The sequence below is a fragment of the Carlito syrichta genome, unplaced genomic scaffold (assembly GCF_000164805.1).
Source record: "Carlito syrichta isolate Samal-C Ts95f unplaced genomic scaffold, Tarsius_syrichta-2.0.1 Scaffold301934, whole genome shotgun sequence".
NCBI classification, from domain to species: domain Eukaryota; kingdom Metazoa; phylum Chordata; class Mammalia; order Primates; family Tarsiidae; genus Carlito; species Carlito syrichta.
The window spans coordinates 80,464-101,052 of NW_007246030.1; the positions used below are offsets into that span (position 1 = coordinate 80,464).

Consider the following 20,589-nt stretch of genomic DNA (forward strand, 5'->3'; position numbering starts at 1 on the left):
CTTGGGTCCTGTGTGACATCCATTTGTCCGGTCTCCTTAGCTTCTTCCACTCTGACAGCTCCTCAGTTTTTCCTTATCTTTTATGACCTTGGGACACTTAAAATAAATTTTAGTGAGATTGATGCACTTACCATAAAATTCACCCTTTTAAAGTATATAATTAGTGGTTTTTAGTGTATTCACAGGCCTGTTTAACCATCATCACTATGTAATTTCAGAACATTCTTATCACCCTAGACAGAAGCCCATGATCATTAGCTCTCTCCCTTCCCTCTCCCTGACCCTTGTGCCCACCAGTTTGCCTTCTGTGCCTGTGGATTTTGACCCTGACAAAATCCTCAGAGAGAGTGGTCAGATCCTTTATAGAATGTCTCTCTCTATGTTTGTTTGTCTGATGTTTCTCATGTTTGGACTGAGGTTGTGCATGTCTAGAAGGAGTGTGCCGGTGACTTACCCTCCTAAGTGTGTCATGTTGGGGGCACATGGCACCCTGAAGCTTCTCACTGGTGGTTTGGACCTTGATTTCTCTGGTTGGGTTGGAGTCTGCTAGGTATCTCCGCTGTAAAGTGACCTGTCTTTTCCTCCATAACTGACAAATGTTCCAGAGGATACTTAAAGGCTATGGAACTGTCCTGAGGTTTCTCCTCGAATTTTCACCCCTGATCTGGGCATCCATCTGTGGATCTTGCCATTGGTGGTTACTGCTATGTGGTCTGGCAGTGATGCCCTCTTTCCTTCACTTCTTCCACATTTATTAATTGCAGTTCATTCATAAGGAAGAGTTGTTCCTCTCCTCTTTTAATTTAACCACTTATTTATATCAGTGTGGGCTCATACATACCTACTTTATTTGGGAGGTTATAATCTAATACTATTGTTATTCATTTTGTTGGCTTAAATTGTTCTGACTTTGGACGTGTTGGGTTGGCTTCTGTGTCCTTTCAGCATGATCCTGTTCTTTTTACTTTTGAACACTATCATTCTTTCTTTGTTCTCCTGCCCCATTCCTGTCACTTCCCAGGAACCTTGGCTTCTCTTGGTGGAGAGTAGTATTTGGAATCTGGGATGGTGGGTATGGCCTCTGCTGCATGTAGGTCCCATGTTCCCTTTTGTACCTGTGTTCAGTCCCTCTCAACAGCTCTGTGCTTGCATGGACACCTGCAGCTCCAGCCAGCACCAGGGCTCTTCTGGCCACCCCTCTTGGGCTGTGTATTCCTCTGCAGCATGTTCTCCTGTTGTGTATGTGATGTGTTTCAGAATTGCTGTCCCACACCTGTGTGAGCAGCAGACTTACCATCCAGGGTAGGATGTTCTGTGCATTTCTCTTTGCTCCCATGTTTCATGTGTCCAGGCATCACTCAGTTCAACCTTCCTTGCTACTCATCTGGGATGCAGACATGTTTGCTGGTCTTTACTGGGCTCCCTGCATCTGTTGGTTGTTTCTTTTTAATTTGAATACCGTTAAATTTGCTCTTGCTGACTGTGGTGGCTCACACCTGTAATCCCAGCACTTTGGCTGAGGTAGGAGGATTGCTTGAGGCCATAGTTTGAGGCCAGCCTGGGCAACATAGCAAGACCTCATCCGTACAAAAAAAATTAAAAAATTAGCTGGATGTTACAGCATGCACCTATAGCCCCAGCTACTTTGCAGGCTGAGGTGGAAGAATTGCCTGAGCCCAGGAGGTCAAGGCTGTGTCGAGCCATGATTGTGCCACTGTGCTCCAACCTGGATGACAGATTGAGACCTTGACTCCAAAAAAAATTTTTTTTTGCTCCTGTCATAAACAGTTCTATGGACTTTACCAGATTTGTGGAGTAGTGTTCTACAACTGCAGTACCAAATAGTACAGTTCATCTCCCCCAAAACTCCCTCACTCTGCCCTCAGCCCCTGGCTGCCACTGATCTGTTTTTGATCCTGGTAGTTTTGCCATTCCTAGAATGTCTTATAAATGGAAATATACCATATATAGACTTGTTTCTGGCTTCTTTCACCTGGCAGAATGCACATAAGATTCATCCCAATGGTCATTCCTTTTTGTGCTGAGTGGTGTTTTGCTGTATGGACATGGAGGTCATAGGCCTGACATGGTCTACCTTTGTGTCACCATTCCTTTCTGGAGGACTGAGGGAAGGTTCTTTCCTTAGCTTTTCTATTTCCTAGAGTTTCCCACATTCATTGGCTTGTGGGTTCTCCCTCCACCTTCACATCAGCCACTTCTGGCTGTAGCCTTCTCACTCTGTGTATTTTGTTCTCCCTCCTTTGCCTCTGGTGTACATTTTTAAAAATTATCTATCTATCTATCTATTTATCTATCTATTTATCTATCTGTCTATCTATCTATCTATCTATCTATCTATCTATCTATCTATCTATCTATCTATCTATCTATCTATCTATCATCTTTCTAGAAAGAGTCTTGCTATGTCGACCAGGCTGGACTCAAACTCCTGCTTCAGCTTCCGTAGTAGCTGGGACTATAGGCACGACATCATGCCCAACATCTGTTTTTATTTGTAAGGATTCCTTTTGTTTTTCCCCAGTTGAAGTCTCACTCTGTTGCCCAAACTGGAGTGCAGTGGCACACTCCCGGCCAACGCAGCCGGGCTCTGGCGATCTTTCCACCTCAGCCTTCCAAATAGCCGGAACTACAGGTGTGTGCTACCACGCTCAGCTAATTTTTTATTTATTGTAGAGATGAGGTCTCACCAAGTTGCCCAGGTGGGTCTCAAACCTGCGGACTCAGGCAATTCACTTGCCTCGACCTCCCAAAGTGCTGGGATTACAGGCTGAGCAACCAAGCCCGGCCTGTAAGGATTCTTGATTACACTGGGATAATCTAGGGTAATTCCCCCAGCTTTAGGTCAAATGATTAGCAGCCTTAATTCTTCTTTGTTGTGTAAGGGAACACTTTAGAAGGTTCTGGGAATTAGGACATGGGCATCTTCAGGAAGGGGCATCATTCTACCGATCATAAGCATTTAGAGAGGTGTGGTGTGGCTGGATGCAATGGTTGGATTCAGGACTTTGTTGCTGTTTAAGCTAGAAGATGTTAATATGCCAATGGAACGTCCCAAGGATTTGGTGGGATAAGGAGGGTGGAGAACAGGAACGAAGTCTGAGGTCACCTGCATGGGTGGAGAGTAGGCCTTCATTTGTCTCAGGAGGAGGCAGCAGGAGCTAGAGAGCCCAGGGTACCCTGTTTCCCACACACAGAGGCTCCCTGGTTTCTCTCACCTTCCCTGAAACAAAGCAGAGCACTTGTCCCCTGAAAAGACCCTGAAACCTCTGACCCGGGCAGTGCTTGCTGCTATGGACATCACAGTCTTGCATGTCTGAAATTCTTTCTTTTACATCTTCTGTATAGGCTAAGATGAGGTGTGGACTCTCAAGCCTCATGCAGAAACAACAGCCCTTCTGTACCCTGCCCCACACCTTTTGCTTTCTGTTCTACTGGAGCAAAACAGCATCCAGTGATGTCCATAGTGCATTGTGGTTTATTCACAGTAACGAACTTTGATGATCTAATGAAAATATTTAAATGAAGTCTGAGAAGAGTATTGGAGAAGGCTTTGTTTTCCCTGATTATGTCTTGGGGGTGACGTGGTCTCAGCCTCTGTGGGCCTTTGTGTGGCTCCTAGTAGCTGTTTTCTGTGCTTGGTCAGGTGGTTTCCATGGTGACCTTCTGGAAGGGGCTTCTGCAGGCTGAGCTGCCTTCAGGGACTCTGGGACACCCTGGGTGCATGTGGGTGTCTATGCAGTCTTATGATCCACTGAGTAAAGCACATGCTGCCTGGCATGGTCTGAAGGACTTGGGTAGCCTCAGCCTGGGGGTGTCCACCAAGACACTATCTGTTCTCATCTTTTGGGGTACCTGTTTCTACTTTTTCCTTTTGTTGGATCCCCTTTCCCAACACCCCCACAGCAGGCCAGGAGTATTCTGTCTGTCCCTGGCCTGGTACACATAGCTCTTCAACCCATGCCTTCCATGTGCACCATCGTGGACCCTGGTTAGAGTTGGGGTCAGCTACCCCCATCTCCCACGTGACGCCTGATGTCTTGGATGGTCATTTGTATCTGTCTACCATCCCTGGTATGCTCTGAACCATAGGTGTGCCTGATTTGTGAATGAGCTTGTGGAAGAGAAAAGCCTTCTTATTGACATCATGTGGTCTGTATTCTTTTGCAAATTTCCTCTTATTAATTATTTCTCTTTTTCACAGTGCACTGGTAATTGCTGCAGTGTTTGACCGAAATGTAAACTGCAGAAGAGCAGCCTCTGTAAGTTTTTCATTTGATGTTTCTTTTCAGTAAGGTGGGGTGGGCTCTCACTGTGATGGTCACATCAGCTGCGCAGAGCCATGGTCTACCAGATGCTGCCCTGTGTGCTGTACCCTGATGACCTCTCCTGTCCACAGCATGGGCAACTCCAGGCATGGTATTATGCGGCCGACTGCCTGGTCTTACTCATTCTGGGTTTCCTGAGTGCATTTAGCTTGTGAGGTTGGGTCGGGATTAAATCCCCTTACCTAAGCATTCTGAGAAACTGCAGCCATCATGGGTGGGTGTCCTTGACTGACACTGGCAAATGGGACAGTGTTCATTGACCAGTCTTAGCTCAGGGCATCCTGTGCTCTGAAGAAACAGAAGAAAGTGGATTCTGTGTTTGACCTGAATGTGACAGCAAAATAGGTCACTTAACAGGCCTGTGGGACTTGTTCATTTTGAACACTGATGCTTGGACTCCCCCAGAGAGAACCCTGTGTTGTTTGGGGTGGATCCTGGATGTTGAGAGCTTTAGCAAGCTCTGTGGTACCTCAGAAAGGCCCTGACCAGGAGCTTCCTTTCTGACTGACCTGACCACTGCTTTTGACTTAGAGCAGGGGTGTGGTAAGGCCAGATCTCTCTAAATAGTAGAAACTGGTAACTGAGACCACAGACCAGTCTGGAGATTCAAACACAGACACGAAGCTGCACAGGTTTTATGAGGTTAAGAATGCAGAGACAGTGCTTTGAGAAAGATGTAGAGGTGAGGTTGGCTTCAGTGACAGGAGTGGTACCATTGGCTACCCTCGGGCTCTAACTGCTGGAACTCTGGGTTCTGGTCTCAGCATAGTCGGTGTTAGTGGAAGACTGTAGGAGGCCCCATTGGGCTGTCAGTCTAGGAGACTGGTGGAGCTAAGGGCCAACTCAGGGGCTAGGTTGGAGGGCTGTCCAGACCTGATGAAGATTTTCTGTTAGCTCCTGCAATGTGGCCTTGCTGAACAGGATATTGATGAAGTATGAGTTTTCTCTAAAATGCAGGAGCTCAGGTAATATCTGAGGGCTTTTCTGTGATCTATTATAGCTTCTGGTGACTTGTCTTGCATCCTGTATCCTAATGTTGTTAGGATATGGTCTTTCTCTGCCTCAAGTGCTTTAATTCTTTGAGAGAACTTACCAGGAAGGCTCAGAAACTCTTCTTTGTTCCTGTAGTTGCTCTTATTTTGTCTTAAGCATCAGTGGAAAGTCAGTAATTCCTTGTGAAGTCGTCATGTTTTTGCCCTAATATTTACCCAACAGGCAGTACTTGTAAGGCTCTTTGAAATATAATAAAATTTTGTTAAATGTGTACTTAAAAATTAACTTTTGTATATTCTTTACTGTAACCGAAGACATTTTTATGGGGAATAGTAATAAAATCAAAGCACTTATGCCTTTATAAACCTTGAGGATGAGGTGAAATAAACAGTATAAACCATTTTTTCTTTTTCAAGTTAAAATTAAAATCTTTTAAATTGGCAGAAAATTCTTTCCATTAAATACCATCTAAGTGCGCCCCTGCTTACTTAGTTGGTTGCAAAATTAAAACAGTGAAAGAGACCTGGGGCCTCTTTGCATTGCTCCTCTGCCATGGTGCTCCTCACGTTTCAAGATAAATAATGAATACAATGGTCTTGGATCCCATGTTTGTTGTAATCCTTACAGCAGCCCTGTGAAGAAGGTGATCTAGTCAGTTCTCACGTGTCTGGGGCATGTAACAGAATGAGGCCTAGGGACCCACGTTGGTAAATATGTGAGTTTGTGAAAAAAAATTATGTTGTTGAATTCTAGTTGTTCTACATATTAATTAGAAGGTTTCTAGCAGCCCCAAAATGTGTTGACATTATGAAAAGATGTCTCCCCAAGCGAGAAAGGAGGACTAGTGAAGATGGGGTATCACTGTAGCTTCTTGTGAGAGGTTTAAGATGGTGGGTGGGGCCTTGCTTCTCTAACAGTTAAAATGAAGGCATTTAAAACCTCCGTTTAATTGAAAAGTTTTCCTCTTTTTTACCCAGCACTTCATTTGAGGTTTAATGTCTAAGCTCTTAAGTTACTACATAATTGAGATTCACATGCAGTTTTAAGGAATAATCCAGACACACGCTTCTCATCATCCCCCAGTGGCAAAAACTGCAGTGTAACATCACAACCCTGAAATCAATGTTGATACAACCTGCTGATCTTAATCGTATTTCCTTGATTTTACTTGTACTCATGTGTCTGTGTATATGTGTGTGCATTTAGTTTTGTATGCTCGTGCCACGTGCAAATTCATGTATGCACCGCAAGATATACAACACTTCCATCACCACAAGGATCCCTGTGTCATCCTTCTTTGCCACAGTCACCTCTTTCTCATGCTGTCTCCTAATCCCTTGCAACTATTCATCTGCTTTCCATCCCTGTAATTTTGTTGTTTCAAGAATGTTATTTAAATGGAGTCATATGGTATTTAGCCTTTTAGTTGTTTTCACTCAGCACAGTTTCCTGGAGCCTCGTTTAGATTGTGTGGGCAGCAGTAGTTCGTGACTGTTTATTGCTGAGTGGCACTACAATCTGTGTAGCCATTATCCACATGTTGAGGACGTCTGGGTTGTTTCTAGTATGGACTGTTATGAATTAAGCTGCTGTAAACATTGTGTTCAGGTTTTTGTGTAAACATAGTTTCTATTTCTCTGGGATAAACATCAAGAGTACAATTGCTGGGACATGTGGTAGTTGAATGTTTAGTTCCCTAAGAAACTGCCGAACTGCTTTCTAGGTTGTTGTGGGACCATGAAGTGGTGCAGCCACTCTATCGGCCGCCCTGTTTCTCCCTGTTCTCACCAGCATTTGATGTGGTCACTGTTTCTTGTTTTAGCTTTTCTAATAGGTGTGTGGTGATACCTCATTGAGATTTTAATTTGCATTTCCATCATGGCTAATGATGTTGAGCATCTTTTCATGTGCTTATTTGCCATCTATAGATTCTCTTTGGTGAGATGTCTATTCATACCTTTTGCCTGTTTTCTAATTGTATTTATTTTTTGTTGAGTTTTTTGTTTGTTTTCTTTTTTTCTTGAGTTGGGATTTCACTCTGTCACCCAGGCCAGAGGACAGTGGTGTAATCACGGCTCACTGCAGCCCTGACCTCCTGGGTTCAGGTGATCCTTCCACCTCAGTCTCCTGAGTAACTGAGACTACATTGCCACCACAGCCAGCTATTTTTTTTTTTTCCCAGTCAGTGTCTCACTCTGTCATCCAGGCTGGAGAGTTAGTGGCGTGATCATGGCTTACTGCAACCTTGACCTCCTGGGCTCAGGCAATCCTTCCACTTCAGTCTCCTGAGTAGCTAGGGCCTTAGGCGTGTACCACCATGCCCAGCTAGTTTTTTAATTTTTTTGTAGAGATGTGGTCTCGCTCTGTTGCCTGGGCTGGTCTCAAACTCCTGGGTTTAAGCAGTCCTCTTGCTTTGGCCTCCCAAAGTGCTGGGATTACAGGCATGAGTCACTGCACCTTGCCCCAGCTAATTTTTAAAAATTTTTAAGAGATGAGGTCTCACTATGTTTCCTAGACTGGTCTCCAATTCCTGGGCTCTGGTGATCCTCCTGCCTTGGCCTCCCAAAGTGCTGGGATTAAGGCATGAGTCACTGGATCTGGCCTGTTACTGAGTTTTAAGAGTTCTTTGCATATGCTAGGTACTAGTCCTTTATTGGATGTGTGGTTTGCTTTCTCTTGGTCTGTAGCTCATCTATTTATCCTTTTAATAATGTCTTTCACAGAGCAAGAGTTTTTAATTTTGATGAGGTCTAGTTGATCAATTTTTTTTCTTTTGTAGATCATGTTTTCATTGTCAAGTCTAAGAACTCTTCGCCTAGCCCTGGATCCCAGTGGTTTTGTCTTGTGTTTTTTTCTGTTCTATTCATTAGTCTGTGTGTCTCTCTTGTCAGTGTACACTGTCGTGACTACTGTTGTGTGTAGTCAGGCTTAATATTGGGTAAGGTGATTACTCCAAATTTCTTCCTCTTTTTCAGGATTTTTTTACCTAATCTAGGGCTTGTGCTTTCCACATAAATCTTGTATTATTTTTTACCTTTTAGATGATGTTACCAGAATAGTAAATGTGTTCCTAAATACTGTATGCTATTTTTGTTGGCATTACAGTGTATCTTTTTTGCATTGCCTTTGATTGGTTTTGTTTGTTTCTTATTTCCTTAATGAATTTATTGCAAGAGTTATAAAATAGCAAACAAAAAAAATCAAGCCTCCTTCATCTCAGTTTAAAAGCCATCCAGGAGATGCCATCTCCTTGTGAGATGTCATCTCCTAGTAAGATGCCGTCTCCTCATGAGGTACTATCTCCTGTATCTCCATCCCAGCCACTAGGTTTCTCCTGGAGATAACTATTTGCTTGCTTTTCTGTGTGACTGGCCAAAGGTGTTGGATGAGTGTGTTCACATTCCATGGGGGAGCATGGGCTTTGGGATCTCTGTGTTGATTTACTTTCTGCACATCTGTCTGTGCTCTTCCTGCAGCCCTAACTCACCTTGCTCTTGAAACCTCAGGCAAGTGCTGGAAGGGTTTCCACCCAGGGTGGGGGTCACATCTCCAGATTGTGCACCCTGAGGCTACTGGCTTTCCAGACTTTTGCCTTCCACCTACGTTCCCTCGTACCCTGGTGCTGGTGACGTGTATGATGTGGTTGCATGTGTAACTTACTGGGTCTTTTGTGTGATAGCTCATGTCTCCTGCCCTGTCTGGAGAACCCTGAGCCCTGGATGCTTTTGGGAGGGACAAGGTGCCAGTTGGATGACACACAGGAAGAGAGGTGTGTTTGTTACCTTGCCCAGACAACCTGCTCTGCCTGGTCAGCATGCCTAAGTAGGGTAGGGTGGGGGGAGAAAGGAGCTGCTGAAGAAATGAAAGGCATCTTAAGAAAGTTTACCTGGAAATACTTCATGTTGCTGAAGTTCATATTTTGACCTTTTCAGCAGTTCTGCTCTGTGCTGGGAAGGTAGCACATAGATATGAGTTGATAAACATGAGCTTTTGACATAAAGCTCCCAACGAAGAGTGCTTTGGGTGTTGGACTTTCATTTAGCCACTCTATTTGTCACTTTCCATTCTTACAGTCTAGGGTATTGATGTGGGCATTAGCATGAAGCTCTCTGTTCACAGTGAAAGGTCATTTTCAAGATGTTGTGATTTTATAAACTTGAATTCTTTTTTTTTTTTTGAGTTGGAGTCTCACTCTCGCCCAGACTGGAGTGCAGTGGCATGTTTCCGGCCACCGCAGCCTCAACCTCCTGGGCTCCGGTGATCCTTCTGCCTCAGCCTTCCAAGTAGCTGGAACTACAGGCGCATGCTACAACTCCCGGCTAATTTTTTGATTTATTGTAGAGATGAGTTCTCGCCAAGTTGCCCAGGCAGGTCTCGAACCTGCAGGCTCAGGCAATCCACTCACCTCAGCCTCCCAAGGCGTGGGATTACAGGCTGAGCTACCAAGCCCAGCTTAAACTTGAATTCTTAAATTGTGGTTTTAAAGAGCACCAGGACATTAAAAACAGAGTGACACACCCCGAGGCTCTGTTCAGCCAACAATGAGGACTTTTATTTAAAAAATAAAGCCATGGGTCATTTATATTGCAGTGTGTTTGTTTTGAGCTTGCCTTCTGATGTTTGGCAGAAGCAGACCTCACTCACCTGCTGTGTTTGTTCTTCTCTCCTCAGGCTGCCTTCCAGGAGAATGTGGGGAGACAGGTATGGCTACTTTTACAAATCTTTATTCCTGTGACTTCCTGTAGGTTTAGAGGTGGAAAGCTTGAAAGCTGTAAAGTTGGTGTCTTCTTGCATTGTTAGATGTGGGTAAAGAATGTACCTCAAGTTAGTGAATCAGCACAGTGACTTCTGGTTACAGATTCACTGTAGTGTGACCTGTAGGAGTGTTGACACATAAGCAAGTAGGAAACCTGCACATATAAGTAGTTTTACACACAGGTCAGAAATCCCTGCCTTACACATTGACAGGGACTTTACAATGTGGGCGCTGGAGGGTGTGAGTGGGTCCCTTGGAGATACCTGACTGCAGGGATGGAGACTGGGCCCTGACCTGTCCCTCTTGGAGCAGGGGCTGGCTGTGTTTCTGTCAACTCCTGTCTCACCTGAACTGTAGCCAGGCCCAGAAGCCAGCTCCCAGAAACTGTTGACCCCATGATCCCTCTCTATGCTGGGGCTACCCTTGTTGTGTCCTCTGACCCTGACATCTGGTCACCACTCAGCCTTGCCCAAGGAGTGAGGTCACAAGTTATTCATGTTGTATGTGATGATGACACGTCCTGGGCATGTGATTGGACCTGGCAGGAGAGTAGGACAGAGGCTGGAGGGGCATCAGGGTCTGGGCCACATCTGGGCAGGAAGGGGGTTTCTACAAGAAACCTAGAAGGGAGGCTCTGGAGTTCTGTGACAGCAAGGTGTCTATGGTGCTTTTGAGTCTGGAAGTGGGGAGACAAAGTTATGAAGCCAGGTCCTGTGATGAGTGCTGGGCAGGCTCTGATCTGAGGAGTGAAGTGAGTGATCTGGGCTAAAGATGAATGTTTTCTGTGCGAGGAATCTGCAGATGACGTTGCGGAGATAGTGAGCCTTTACAGAGGCTCATGTTTCTGAAAGAAGCAGGAAGCAGAGCCATGGAGGTCAAGGGCAGCCAAGGGGCAGTGGGAGGGCATGGGCAGCAGCAGAGTCAAGTGCTGAGACTGTGGGTCATGGGTGACTGCAGGCTAGGCCTCCAACATGGGGTAGACGTGTGTCTGCTGGGCCTTGAGGAAGCATGCAGCTGGCAGGGAGAGGAAGGCATCTGAGAGGGAATAAAGACCCTGACACCTGGGCATCAGTAGAAAGCAGGGAATTGCAGGAGCAGGGTCCACACCTGCAGCCCTTCCCTGGATTGACTCCTCTCCTGCTGTCAAGGTCCTCGTAAAGGCCAAGTGCAGGTGAGGCTGGTGGGGCAGGCCATGAAGCCTGAGGCCATGTCTTTTCTTGGCTGCTGGGTGAGGGGTCTGATGTTCAGTTCACACAGCAAGGATGATCTGCCAAAAACAGTGCAGGAAGAGTGACTGGCAGTGAGACTTTGGCGGGTTTGCTGTCTTTTCTCTGTGGCTTTCCATAGTTTCAGGTCTTCTACCTAGAGGTTGAGCCCAAACCAGAAGTTCTCAAACTGAGCAAATGGCAGAATCATCTGGAATTTCTGATCCAGGAGACAGGGGTGGGCCCTAAAATGATCTTTTCTACCACACTTTGAGAACCAGGCTCCAGTAGTCTCTTCAGAGACCCTGGGCTGTGAGTTTCCCATGTAGCTGCAGCTGTTTTCTCTCTGCTTTCTCTTTGGACTTGGGAACAGGAGGCACGGCCTGGCTGTGCTCCCTTGTACTCTCCCAGAAGATCAGCCCCATATTGGCTGGGCAGTGACTCTGCCCCTGGGTGACAGTCCTGCAGTGACCTGGGGGATGTTCTGCCATGCTGCCCTGTACCAAGTCCCCACATGCTACCCTTTCAGGGAAGAGGAGCAGCTACTTGGGGGGCCTGGAACTGGGGAAGGGTCAGGGGATTTGGGGGGAGGAGCCTGGGGGGATGGCCTTGGAGAAAGGTGTGGGGGGATCAGGGATAAAGTAGGGAGTTTCAGGAGGGTCTCAGGGATGTGTGGGGGTGGGGGGGGCCTTGAGGGGGACACTGGGGAGAGGATGGGGCAGGGCCTGAGGGATTTTGGGGAGGGGCTGCAAGTGGAGAAGAGACACTGCCCAGCGAGTCTGGAGCCCCCAGCCCATTGGAGATGCAGGTCCTGACACCAGAATGGATTACAGCTCTTGTCTTCTTACTCCTCTCCAAGTATGGGGCAGAGTTGGGGCCCTTTCCTAAGCAACTGAATAGTCAGGGCTGTCTCTGTGGAAGATGGTCTCTGCCCTCTCCCACTTGCAATATGACTTACCTGTGGGCAGCTCCTGCGTCCAGACACGCCAGCGCCATGATCTGCTGGATGAGTGCTGCCCAGGCCCCTGGCTTGTCAGGCCCTCGTGGTGGCTACCTACTGTAGGCTCCTCTGCCCCTGAGTAGGGGAGGAGATTGAGGCACAACTGATCCCCTGCCATGTCTGCTCTGAGCTGTTGCCCCAGCTCCCGCTTGGCAGACAGAGCCGTGATCCTCATCTTGACTTTGCTTGTTCTCGTGTGGTAGCTGCTAGGCACAGAGTACCCTATTCTTATTCTTGGTGGGACCCAATACTGGGTCACCTGGACATCACCCTGAGCTCCCACCTGCCGTGGTTCAGGGTGTGGAGTCCCACCCCAGCCACTGGAGTATGACACCTGCCAGGTGGCAGCACTACTGTCTTCCTGCAGCAGAGCCACAGCTTCCACTGGGTTGTGGGTTTCTTTCCTGTTATATAGCTAAAGAAGCACATGCTGTTGCTGAATCTAGGAGCCTCAGACAGAAGTTTGTCACTTCTATACCTGCCCAAGCTCCCAGCACAACCCATGGGGGTGATTTGCAGGAATAAAGCCACTTCTGTTCATTTCTTCTGCTCCTTCTGGCAGGCAGGAGGGAGCCAGCACTGGTGTTCTCAGGAGAGCTGGCTGTTAGTGATTTACTTGTTAAATTATTATACCAAGGTGTGAAGTTTTAATGGTCCCATGCCCACCCACCTCCAAGGCTGAAATTCAGTCCCTCCTCAACACCTTTTACATGGCCAATATCACTGATCTTGTCCATGTAAAAGGTGTTGAGGAGGGACTGAATTCCAGCCTTGGAGGTGGGTGGCATGGGAGGGTGAATGGGGTAGAACTGAAATATGCTCCCTCCGCACCAGCACCTGGGACGACCACCATGACCTCCTGCTGGTCCACTGCAGCCTATTCTGTAACTCTGGGCCTATGGTCAGTCTAGTGGTGAACTTTGAGAGCCTGAAAACAGTAGCTATGAGTGCCTTGGTGTTCCTTATCAGTGCACTGACCTTGCAACTGTTCTGGACTTGGATGGTGTTATGAATTCCTCTTCGTCCTTAGACTCTTTGGCTCTTATATGTAGCTTGAGAACCAAGCTACCACTGTTGCCATGGTTTCCATGATCATAAATAACTCGACTCAGATCCTAAATTTAGTTCTTCATATTTTAGTTTGACCAGGAACAGGTTACATATGTACATGTCATTATAGGTGACAGGTGTGACTGGAGGTGGTGCCTTCAACTTGATGCTTGTGGCACCCCTGTGATGTGCTAGGTTACAGAGTGATGTGAGCAGCTTGTGTTTGCATAGGTTCTTCCACCTGTGTGAAGTGCAGGAGTGCTGTGGGCTGGGGATGTTGGCGGCTGGGTGCTTGTTGATGTTCTGAGCTTGTCAGACTTGTGCCAGCTATACACATGAATCAGAGCTTCCCCTGTTCGTGCTGTACAGCCTGGCATTGCCAGTGACGCTACCTGGTATAGAGGCCGGGTCACTCTGGAAGGCCTTTCTAAAATCACTCTGGAAGGCTTCTATGTTTGATTTAAAATTTATTTATTTATTTTGAGTCAGTGTCTTACTCTGTCGCCCAGGTTGGAGTGCAGTGTCACAATCATGGCTCACAGCAGCTTCAACCTCCTAGGCTCAGGTGATCCTTCCACCTCAGCTTCCCAAGTAGCTGGGACTATAGGCATGTGCCACCATGCTCAGCTAATTTTTTTTATTTTTGTAGAAATGAGGTCTTGCTATGTTGCTCACACTGGTCTCGAACTTCTGGGCTCAAGCAGTTTCTTGCCTCGGCCTCCTGAAGTGCTGGAATTACAGGCGTGAGTCGCCACACTCAACTAATTTTAGAAAATATTTATGTTTTTTCCAGCTGTTCAGATATTTTTACCAGCATCAATAACAATGTGTAGACTTTGGGGCTCCACTGTGAGACTGCCCATGGTGTGGGTGGAGGTGCCCTGCCCCCTAGCTTTGGAGCCTTAGGGGTTGCTGCTTGTTCTTGATGCTTCTGGGGGTCAGCTGTTGGCCCTGTCTGGTGCTGGCTGGGTTGGTTGCTTCCAGTCACCATCTCATCCACTCAGGACTGCTGAGCAAGGCCTGGGGTTTAGCCCATGTTTCACAAACCAGGTGCCTGTGTCCCCAGAAGGGCCTCGGCCTGGTTGAGATCAGCTTTAACCCTACTGAGGTTATTTCTGATTTCTGCTTATGGGGTGTGTGTGTGTGTGTGTGTGTGTGTGTGTGTGTGTTTTGTCAGAGTCTCACTCTGTTGCCCAGACTGGGGTACAGTTGCATGCTCATGGCCACTGCAGCCTTGGCCTGCTGGGCTCAGGTGATCCTTCCACCTCAGCCTTCCAAGTAACTGGAACTACAGGCATGTACCTCCATGCTCAGCTCATTTTTTGATTTATTGTAGAGATTAGGTCTTGCCAAGTTGACTAGGCTACTCTCAAACCCATGGGCTCAAGCAATCCTCTTACCTCGGCTTCCCAGAGTATGGGATTATAGGCATGAGCCACTGTGCCTGGCCACGGTGTGTGTTTTAAAGAAAGATCTTATAGCATTTTGAAGTTGAAATGCTTGAGTTGTTAAAAAAAATTAAATGCTTTTAAGTGGTTTAAATAATTTTAGCATAGTATCTAGCCTGGGATAGACAATCAGAATTGATTTGACTTGGAAGTCCTCATGCGAGCAGTTTTTACATTTCATGGTTTTAGTTGTCCATCTATTTCAGGCCTCTTGATTCATGAATGTAAATGTATATAGATATAATTACTGAACTTTTTGAATTGCCTTTGCTCATTCAGATTCTTTTTATTCTAATTTCACTGTTTTATTAGGGCACTTTCCCTCATGGAATTGATATTTTGACCACAGCTGATTATTTTGCTGTTGGTAACAGATCCAACTGTTTCCTGGTTATAAGGTAAGTTTTTAATGTATAGCACAAAATGTAATATTCTGAAGTTAGATTTAGATGTAAAAAGTCAGTTTTGCCATTTTCTTTATTATTTAGTTATTTATTTTTCAGTCAGCTTCTCACTCTGTCACCCAGACTGGAGTGCAGTGGTACGATAAGGGCTCGCTGCAGCCTTGACTTCCCGGCTCAGGTGATCCTTCTGCCTCAAACTCCCAAGTAGCTGGGACTACAAGTGTGCATCACCATGCCTGGTTAATTTTTCAATTTTAATTTTTTTTTGTAGAGACAGGGTCTTACTATGTTGCCTAGACTGGTCTTGAAATCCTGGACTCAAGGTGATCCTCCCACCTAGGCCTCTCAAAGTGCTGGAATTAGAGGCATTAGCCATTGTACCTGGCCTTCTTTCTTTATGTTGGAAGGTCTATTAAGGGTAATATACTTGTGTGAAATATTAAAAATTGAATTGGAAACAGTTATTGAGACTTCAGTTTCATGTTGATTGGATATACTCCATGCTTTATACTAGATAGAAGACTTTTTTTTTTTTTTTTTTGAGTTGGAGTCTCACTCTGTCACCCAGACTGGAGTGCAGTGACCGCTCCTGGCCACTGTAGCCTCGACCTGCTGGGCTCCGGCAATCCTTCCGCCTCAGCCTTCCAAGTAGCCAGAATTACAGGCATGTGCTACCACACCCGGCTGATATTTTAATTTATTGTAGAGATGAGGTCTTGCCAAGTTGCCCAGGCGGGTCTTGAACCCGCAGGCTCAGGCAATCCACTCACCTCAGCCTCCCAAGGCATGGGATTACAGGCTGAGCCTCCGAGTCTGGCTAGATAGAAGACTTTTACTCACATTTTAAAGAGCTCTCTACAAACAAATTAGCCAGGTGTGGTGGCACAAGCCTTTAGTTCTAGCTACTCATGAGGCTAAGGTGGGAGAATTGCCTGAGCCCAGGACATTGAGGTTATGGTGCGCTGTGACTATGCCACTGCATTCTAGCCTGGGCGACAGAATGAGACCCCGATTAAAAAAAAAGAAAAAGAAATGCTAACTTGAAATGGGCACTTTCTCTGGTAATGATATTCTCTTAATCCTCCTGTTTTATTAGTGCCAGGTTCTTTGTAGGGCTTGGAATTTTACAGGGAATAGCCATAAGCCAAAACTGTGCATTTCTTTCTGTGTGACTGCTTTTCTACTGGATGTCATAAATGCATTGGGTTTCTCAAAATGAAATCTTGTATTAGAAGTGACTGTGTTTCTTTTTCTGTTTCAATAAAATGTGTTTCGAAGTTGAAGTTATCTCTAGGTTGTAAAAAAGAGGTGTTTGAGAAATCAGGTCAAGAAATAAATAGTTAACATCCTTAACTATAGTTTACAGAAATCATATCAAGTTATTTTTACTTATATAATTTAAGTACTGGGAAAAATACTTCACTTGTCTCAGTTAATCCATTGGAACACTGATATGAAAAAGGTGTGATTTTATGAAGTGATTTATTTTCCTTAAATTGGGACAAGAAGCATGCCCAGTGCATTTTTTCATTATTAACCATGATATATTCTAAGGACAGATTCCACAACAGCTGTGCTGTGCAGACCCTGCAGAAATGACACTTCTCCATAACCAGCATGGACAGATTTTTTTTTTTTTAATGTAGCATTTGGCCTCTTTCCTAGGAAAAATCTTTGACTGAATACACTGTATTTTTATGTCCTTTCCATCTTTTCTTCAACATCTAATGTCCTTTTGTGTCTGATCAGTTTTTCCCTATTAATACTTGGACATATCTTTTATGTGGAGAATCTACTACCTTTTCCCCTGAATTTCTTGGGTAAAATAACTGGCAGCTAATTTTAACCTTGGCACATTTTCCTTGTTGCTGTTTCTAAGCCAATCTAAAACTTACATGTAATTGTTGTGTGCATTTTATAAACACATTTGCCAAACTTGACCTGGCTCCAGGTGTATTCTCTTAAGTGCATCCTGCATCCTTACGATGCCCAGACCCTGCATACGGACTAATCATTTTAGGGGTGTGCCAGGAAGTAGACTGTGCCATCGGAGTGAGGCATCATGAGGACCATGGTCCTGGCTGCCCTCCAGCTCCACAAGGCCCTCGTCCAAGGCCCTCCACCCGAGAACCTGGGAGCCAGGAAATAGACAGTGTGTGGCTGCCAGAGGGTACTGTGCCCCGAGGTCTGGAGTGAGGTCAGGCAGGACCTCTGTGGGTAGCCATGGTGAAGAGCATGGACTGTGGCTATATTTTGATGACTGGAAACAAGGAGAGGGCTGGGGGGCCTAGAGGTGGACCCCCTGGAGAGACTTGGCATCACCAGGATATTAAAGAGGGTCTAGAGCCTGAGGTGTTGGTGTCGCTCAGCAGGGTGAGGGTGACCATGCTATGAGGTGTGGGGAGGCCGGGACCCACTTGGCATGTACTGACTCCAAGGTCTTGGGGATGGCCTGCGTGGAATGTCAACCAGGCTATATGGGGACGGTTCCTCTGGAAACTGGGGTTTCTGCCACATATATTGGAGTGGAGACTAATGGAAGGCACCTTGGAAGACTGTTGTGAGATGATGGGAGAATGTGGTCACCCCAGCAGCTATCCCGTCTCCCTTGTTTGTTGTTGCAGCTTCTCTGAAGTATAAATGACACATAGTAGGCTGTGCAAATTCCAGATGTCTGTGGTGATACATTTTGACAGATGTAAATCTGTGCCTATCACCAAATTCAGACAAGGAAGACCCACATTTTCTTATCCCCCCTTGGGGTCTCTCCCTCCATCCCCTACTGCACCCCCTTAGGCAGGTAGCCCTGGTCTGCTGCTGTCACGGCAGGTGAGTCTGCATTTCCTAAAGCTTTATGTGAAGGACTGTGGAGCATGTGCTCTTCTCACTAGTTCTGGCATTTTTCACTCAGTACTTGCTGGTATTTGTCCACATGTGTATGATTGTTCACCCGTCCTGCTTGTGAGTGTGTTTTGTTGTATGGCTGCACCATGCCCTGTGGGTTCCCTCACCCTTTGGGGACCTCTGGGTCATTTCCAGCCTGGACTACTAACAGATGAAGCTGCGGTGAATGCTTACATGCGTATCTGTCTTTGATCTGGGAAAAGTGCTCAGACACAGGAAGCTGGATTGTCACTTTAAGAAACTGTTACAAGCCGGGCTCAGTGGCTCAGCCTGTAATCCCGTGCCTTTGGGAGGCTGAGGTGAGTGGATTGCCTGAGCCCGCGGGTTCGAGACCCGCCTGGGCAGCGAGACCTCATCTCTACAATAAATAAAAAAATCAGCCGGGTGTGGTAGCGCATGCCTGTAATTCCGGCTACTTGGAAGGCTGAGGCGGAAGGATCGCCGGAGCCCAGCAGGTTGAGGCTGTGGTGGCCGGGAGCGGCCACTGCACTCCATCTGGGCGACCGAGTGAGACTCCAACTCAAAAAAAAGAAACTGTTATAGTTTTCAAGGTGATGGTGTTGTATATGTTCCTGGCACTGTGTGAGAGTTCCAGGTCTGTAGTCCTCACTGATACTGGGACTGACAGTCTTTTGAAATTCAGCCTTCCTAGTGGTTGTATAGGAACAGCTGGTTAGCTTATGTTTTCTCGATACCTAATGATGGGCCTATTCAACAAATCTTTTGCCCCTTTGTTTCTTGGTTTAACTGCTTTCTTCTTACTGAGAATTTGAGAGTTCTTCATCTTTTCTGGATACTTAGCAATGCTGCTTACTTGACAATACTTTCTCCTACTCTGTGGCTTTTCCTTTTATTATCCTGCATATTCTTAAGTGAAGACCTTTAAAAAAATCAGCTTTATTTTTTACATCTAATTAATTAATTTTTGGGGGTGGGGTTGGGGGAATCTCATCTGCTACCCAGGCAGGAGTGCAGTGGCATGATCACAGCTCATTGCAGCCTCGAACTCCTGGGCTCAAGTGATCCTCCTGCCTTAGCCTTCTGAGTAGCGGGTGGCACATTACAGGCATGTGCCACCATGCCCAGCTAGCTTTTAGATTTTTGTGAAGACAAGGTCTTGCAATGTTGTCCAGGTTGGTCTCAAACTCTTGGACTCAAGCGATCTTCCCACCTGGGCTTCCCAAAGTGCTGGGATTACAGGCGCAAGCCACCATACCTTGCTGGTACATCTATTTTATTACATATAATTTTTGTTTAGTAAGATCATCAATTTTCAATGTGGGTGTAAGTGTAGGGGTGGGCTTTGGCAGATGTGAACAGTTGAATGACTGCCACTAGGGCCCACATAGAGAACATATCCCTCACTCAGGAAACCCCCTCCTGCCTGGCCTTCTGTCACTGAAGTTCCACCTTTTCTAGAACCTATGTAGGTGGAGCCGCATGGCAGTGTGCTATGCCTCTTTCACTCTGTTTCCTACCTGATCATTTCACTATGCTGTTGGGTTCACCAGTGATTGGTCTGGTTCATTACTGAGCAGCATCCAATTGTGTGGATGCCCCATAGTCTGCCCACTTAGCTGTCAAGGGGTCCTGAAGTCTGGCAGGTTTTGGTGTCTGAGTGCATGACAAGGCTTTTGTTCACCCCAGCCATTTTTCTGATGGAACAAGCAGTCATTAGGATTTTGAGCTGGTTTGTCTTTTTGCTGTTGTAAATTCCTCTCCTTGATTTCTGGCATCTTTAGCGTTGAACATTCTTTTTAAATACATTTGGTTGTATTTTGCTTTCCAGTAATTTTGCATGTCATGCCCTGTAATTTCCTTACACCAAGGAAGCCCCAAGTGAACTGTTGCACCTGTATTTCCTAACTCAGTAGCAGCAGCCTGTCCATGTGCTCAGCTTGTTTCTTGCTTCTCCCGCTCTCATTCCCCACACCCAGCTGGTGACCTAGTTCTGCCACTTCCACATCCCTAATAGGCCTCAAGCATGTCCCATTCTGCTGACCCTTCTATTGTCACCTCACTTCCAGCATGCTCTGTCCTGCATACTTGCAGAAGTCCCCAACTGACCCGTGTCCTGTAGGCCCTGACCTCTTCCATCCATGGTTTGCCCCTGGGATCTGCCTGGAGTACGGACAGTCTTGTTCATGTCCCACTACCCTCATCCTCCCTCGCTCCTTCAACCTCTTCTATCTCCTCTCACCCATGGATGGCACTCCCCTTGGTTCACATGTTCCTCCCATGCAGGCCCTGCGTGCCCAGCACACGCACATGTAGCCTCAGGCTGAGGTTCAGGAATGTCTTCTCTGAGGCCAGCCACTAGTGTGTGCCTTTACCAGAACTCAGGCGGTCTGGTCTCTGCCTGCTTCTTTCCACAGGGCCACTGGTCTCTGCCAGCTCCTTTAGAATCCTGGCTTCACTGCTAGGCTCCAGGCCATGGCCTGGGTACGTCTGCTCATCACCGTGCAGGTTGAGTGTCCCATAAC

The 20,589-nt window shown here is 46.4% G+C and overlaps 1 protein-coding gene across 1 annotated transcript in view; it reads left to right on the top strand.

Moving 5' to 3' along the window:
- The window catches only part of LOC103258013 (tubulin-specific chaperone D), a 141,256-nt gene that overhangs the window by 73,966 nt on the left and 46,701 nt on the right, over positions 1 to 20,589 (top strand). The window contains exons 9-11 of the mRNA XM_021711211.1: positions 4,223 to 4,280; positions 10,011 to 10,040; positions 15,111 to 15,196. Coding sequence (XP_021566886.1) covers positions 4,223 to 4,280; positions 10,011 to 10,040; positions 15,111 to 15,196 — 174 coding nt within the window. The remainder of the gene's footprint in view (positions 1 to 4,222; positions 4,281 to 10,010; positions 10,041 to 15,110; positions 15,197 to 20,589) is intronic.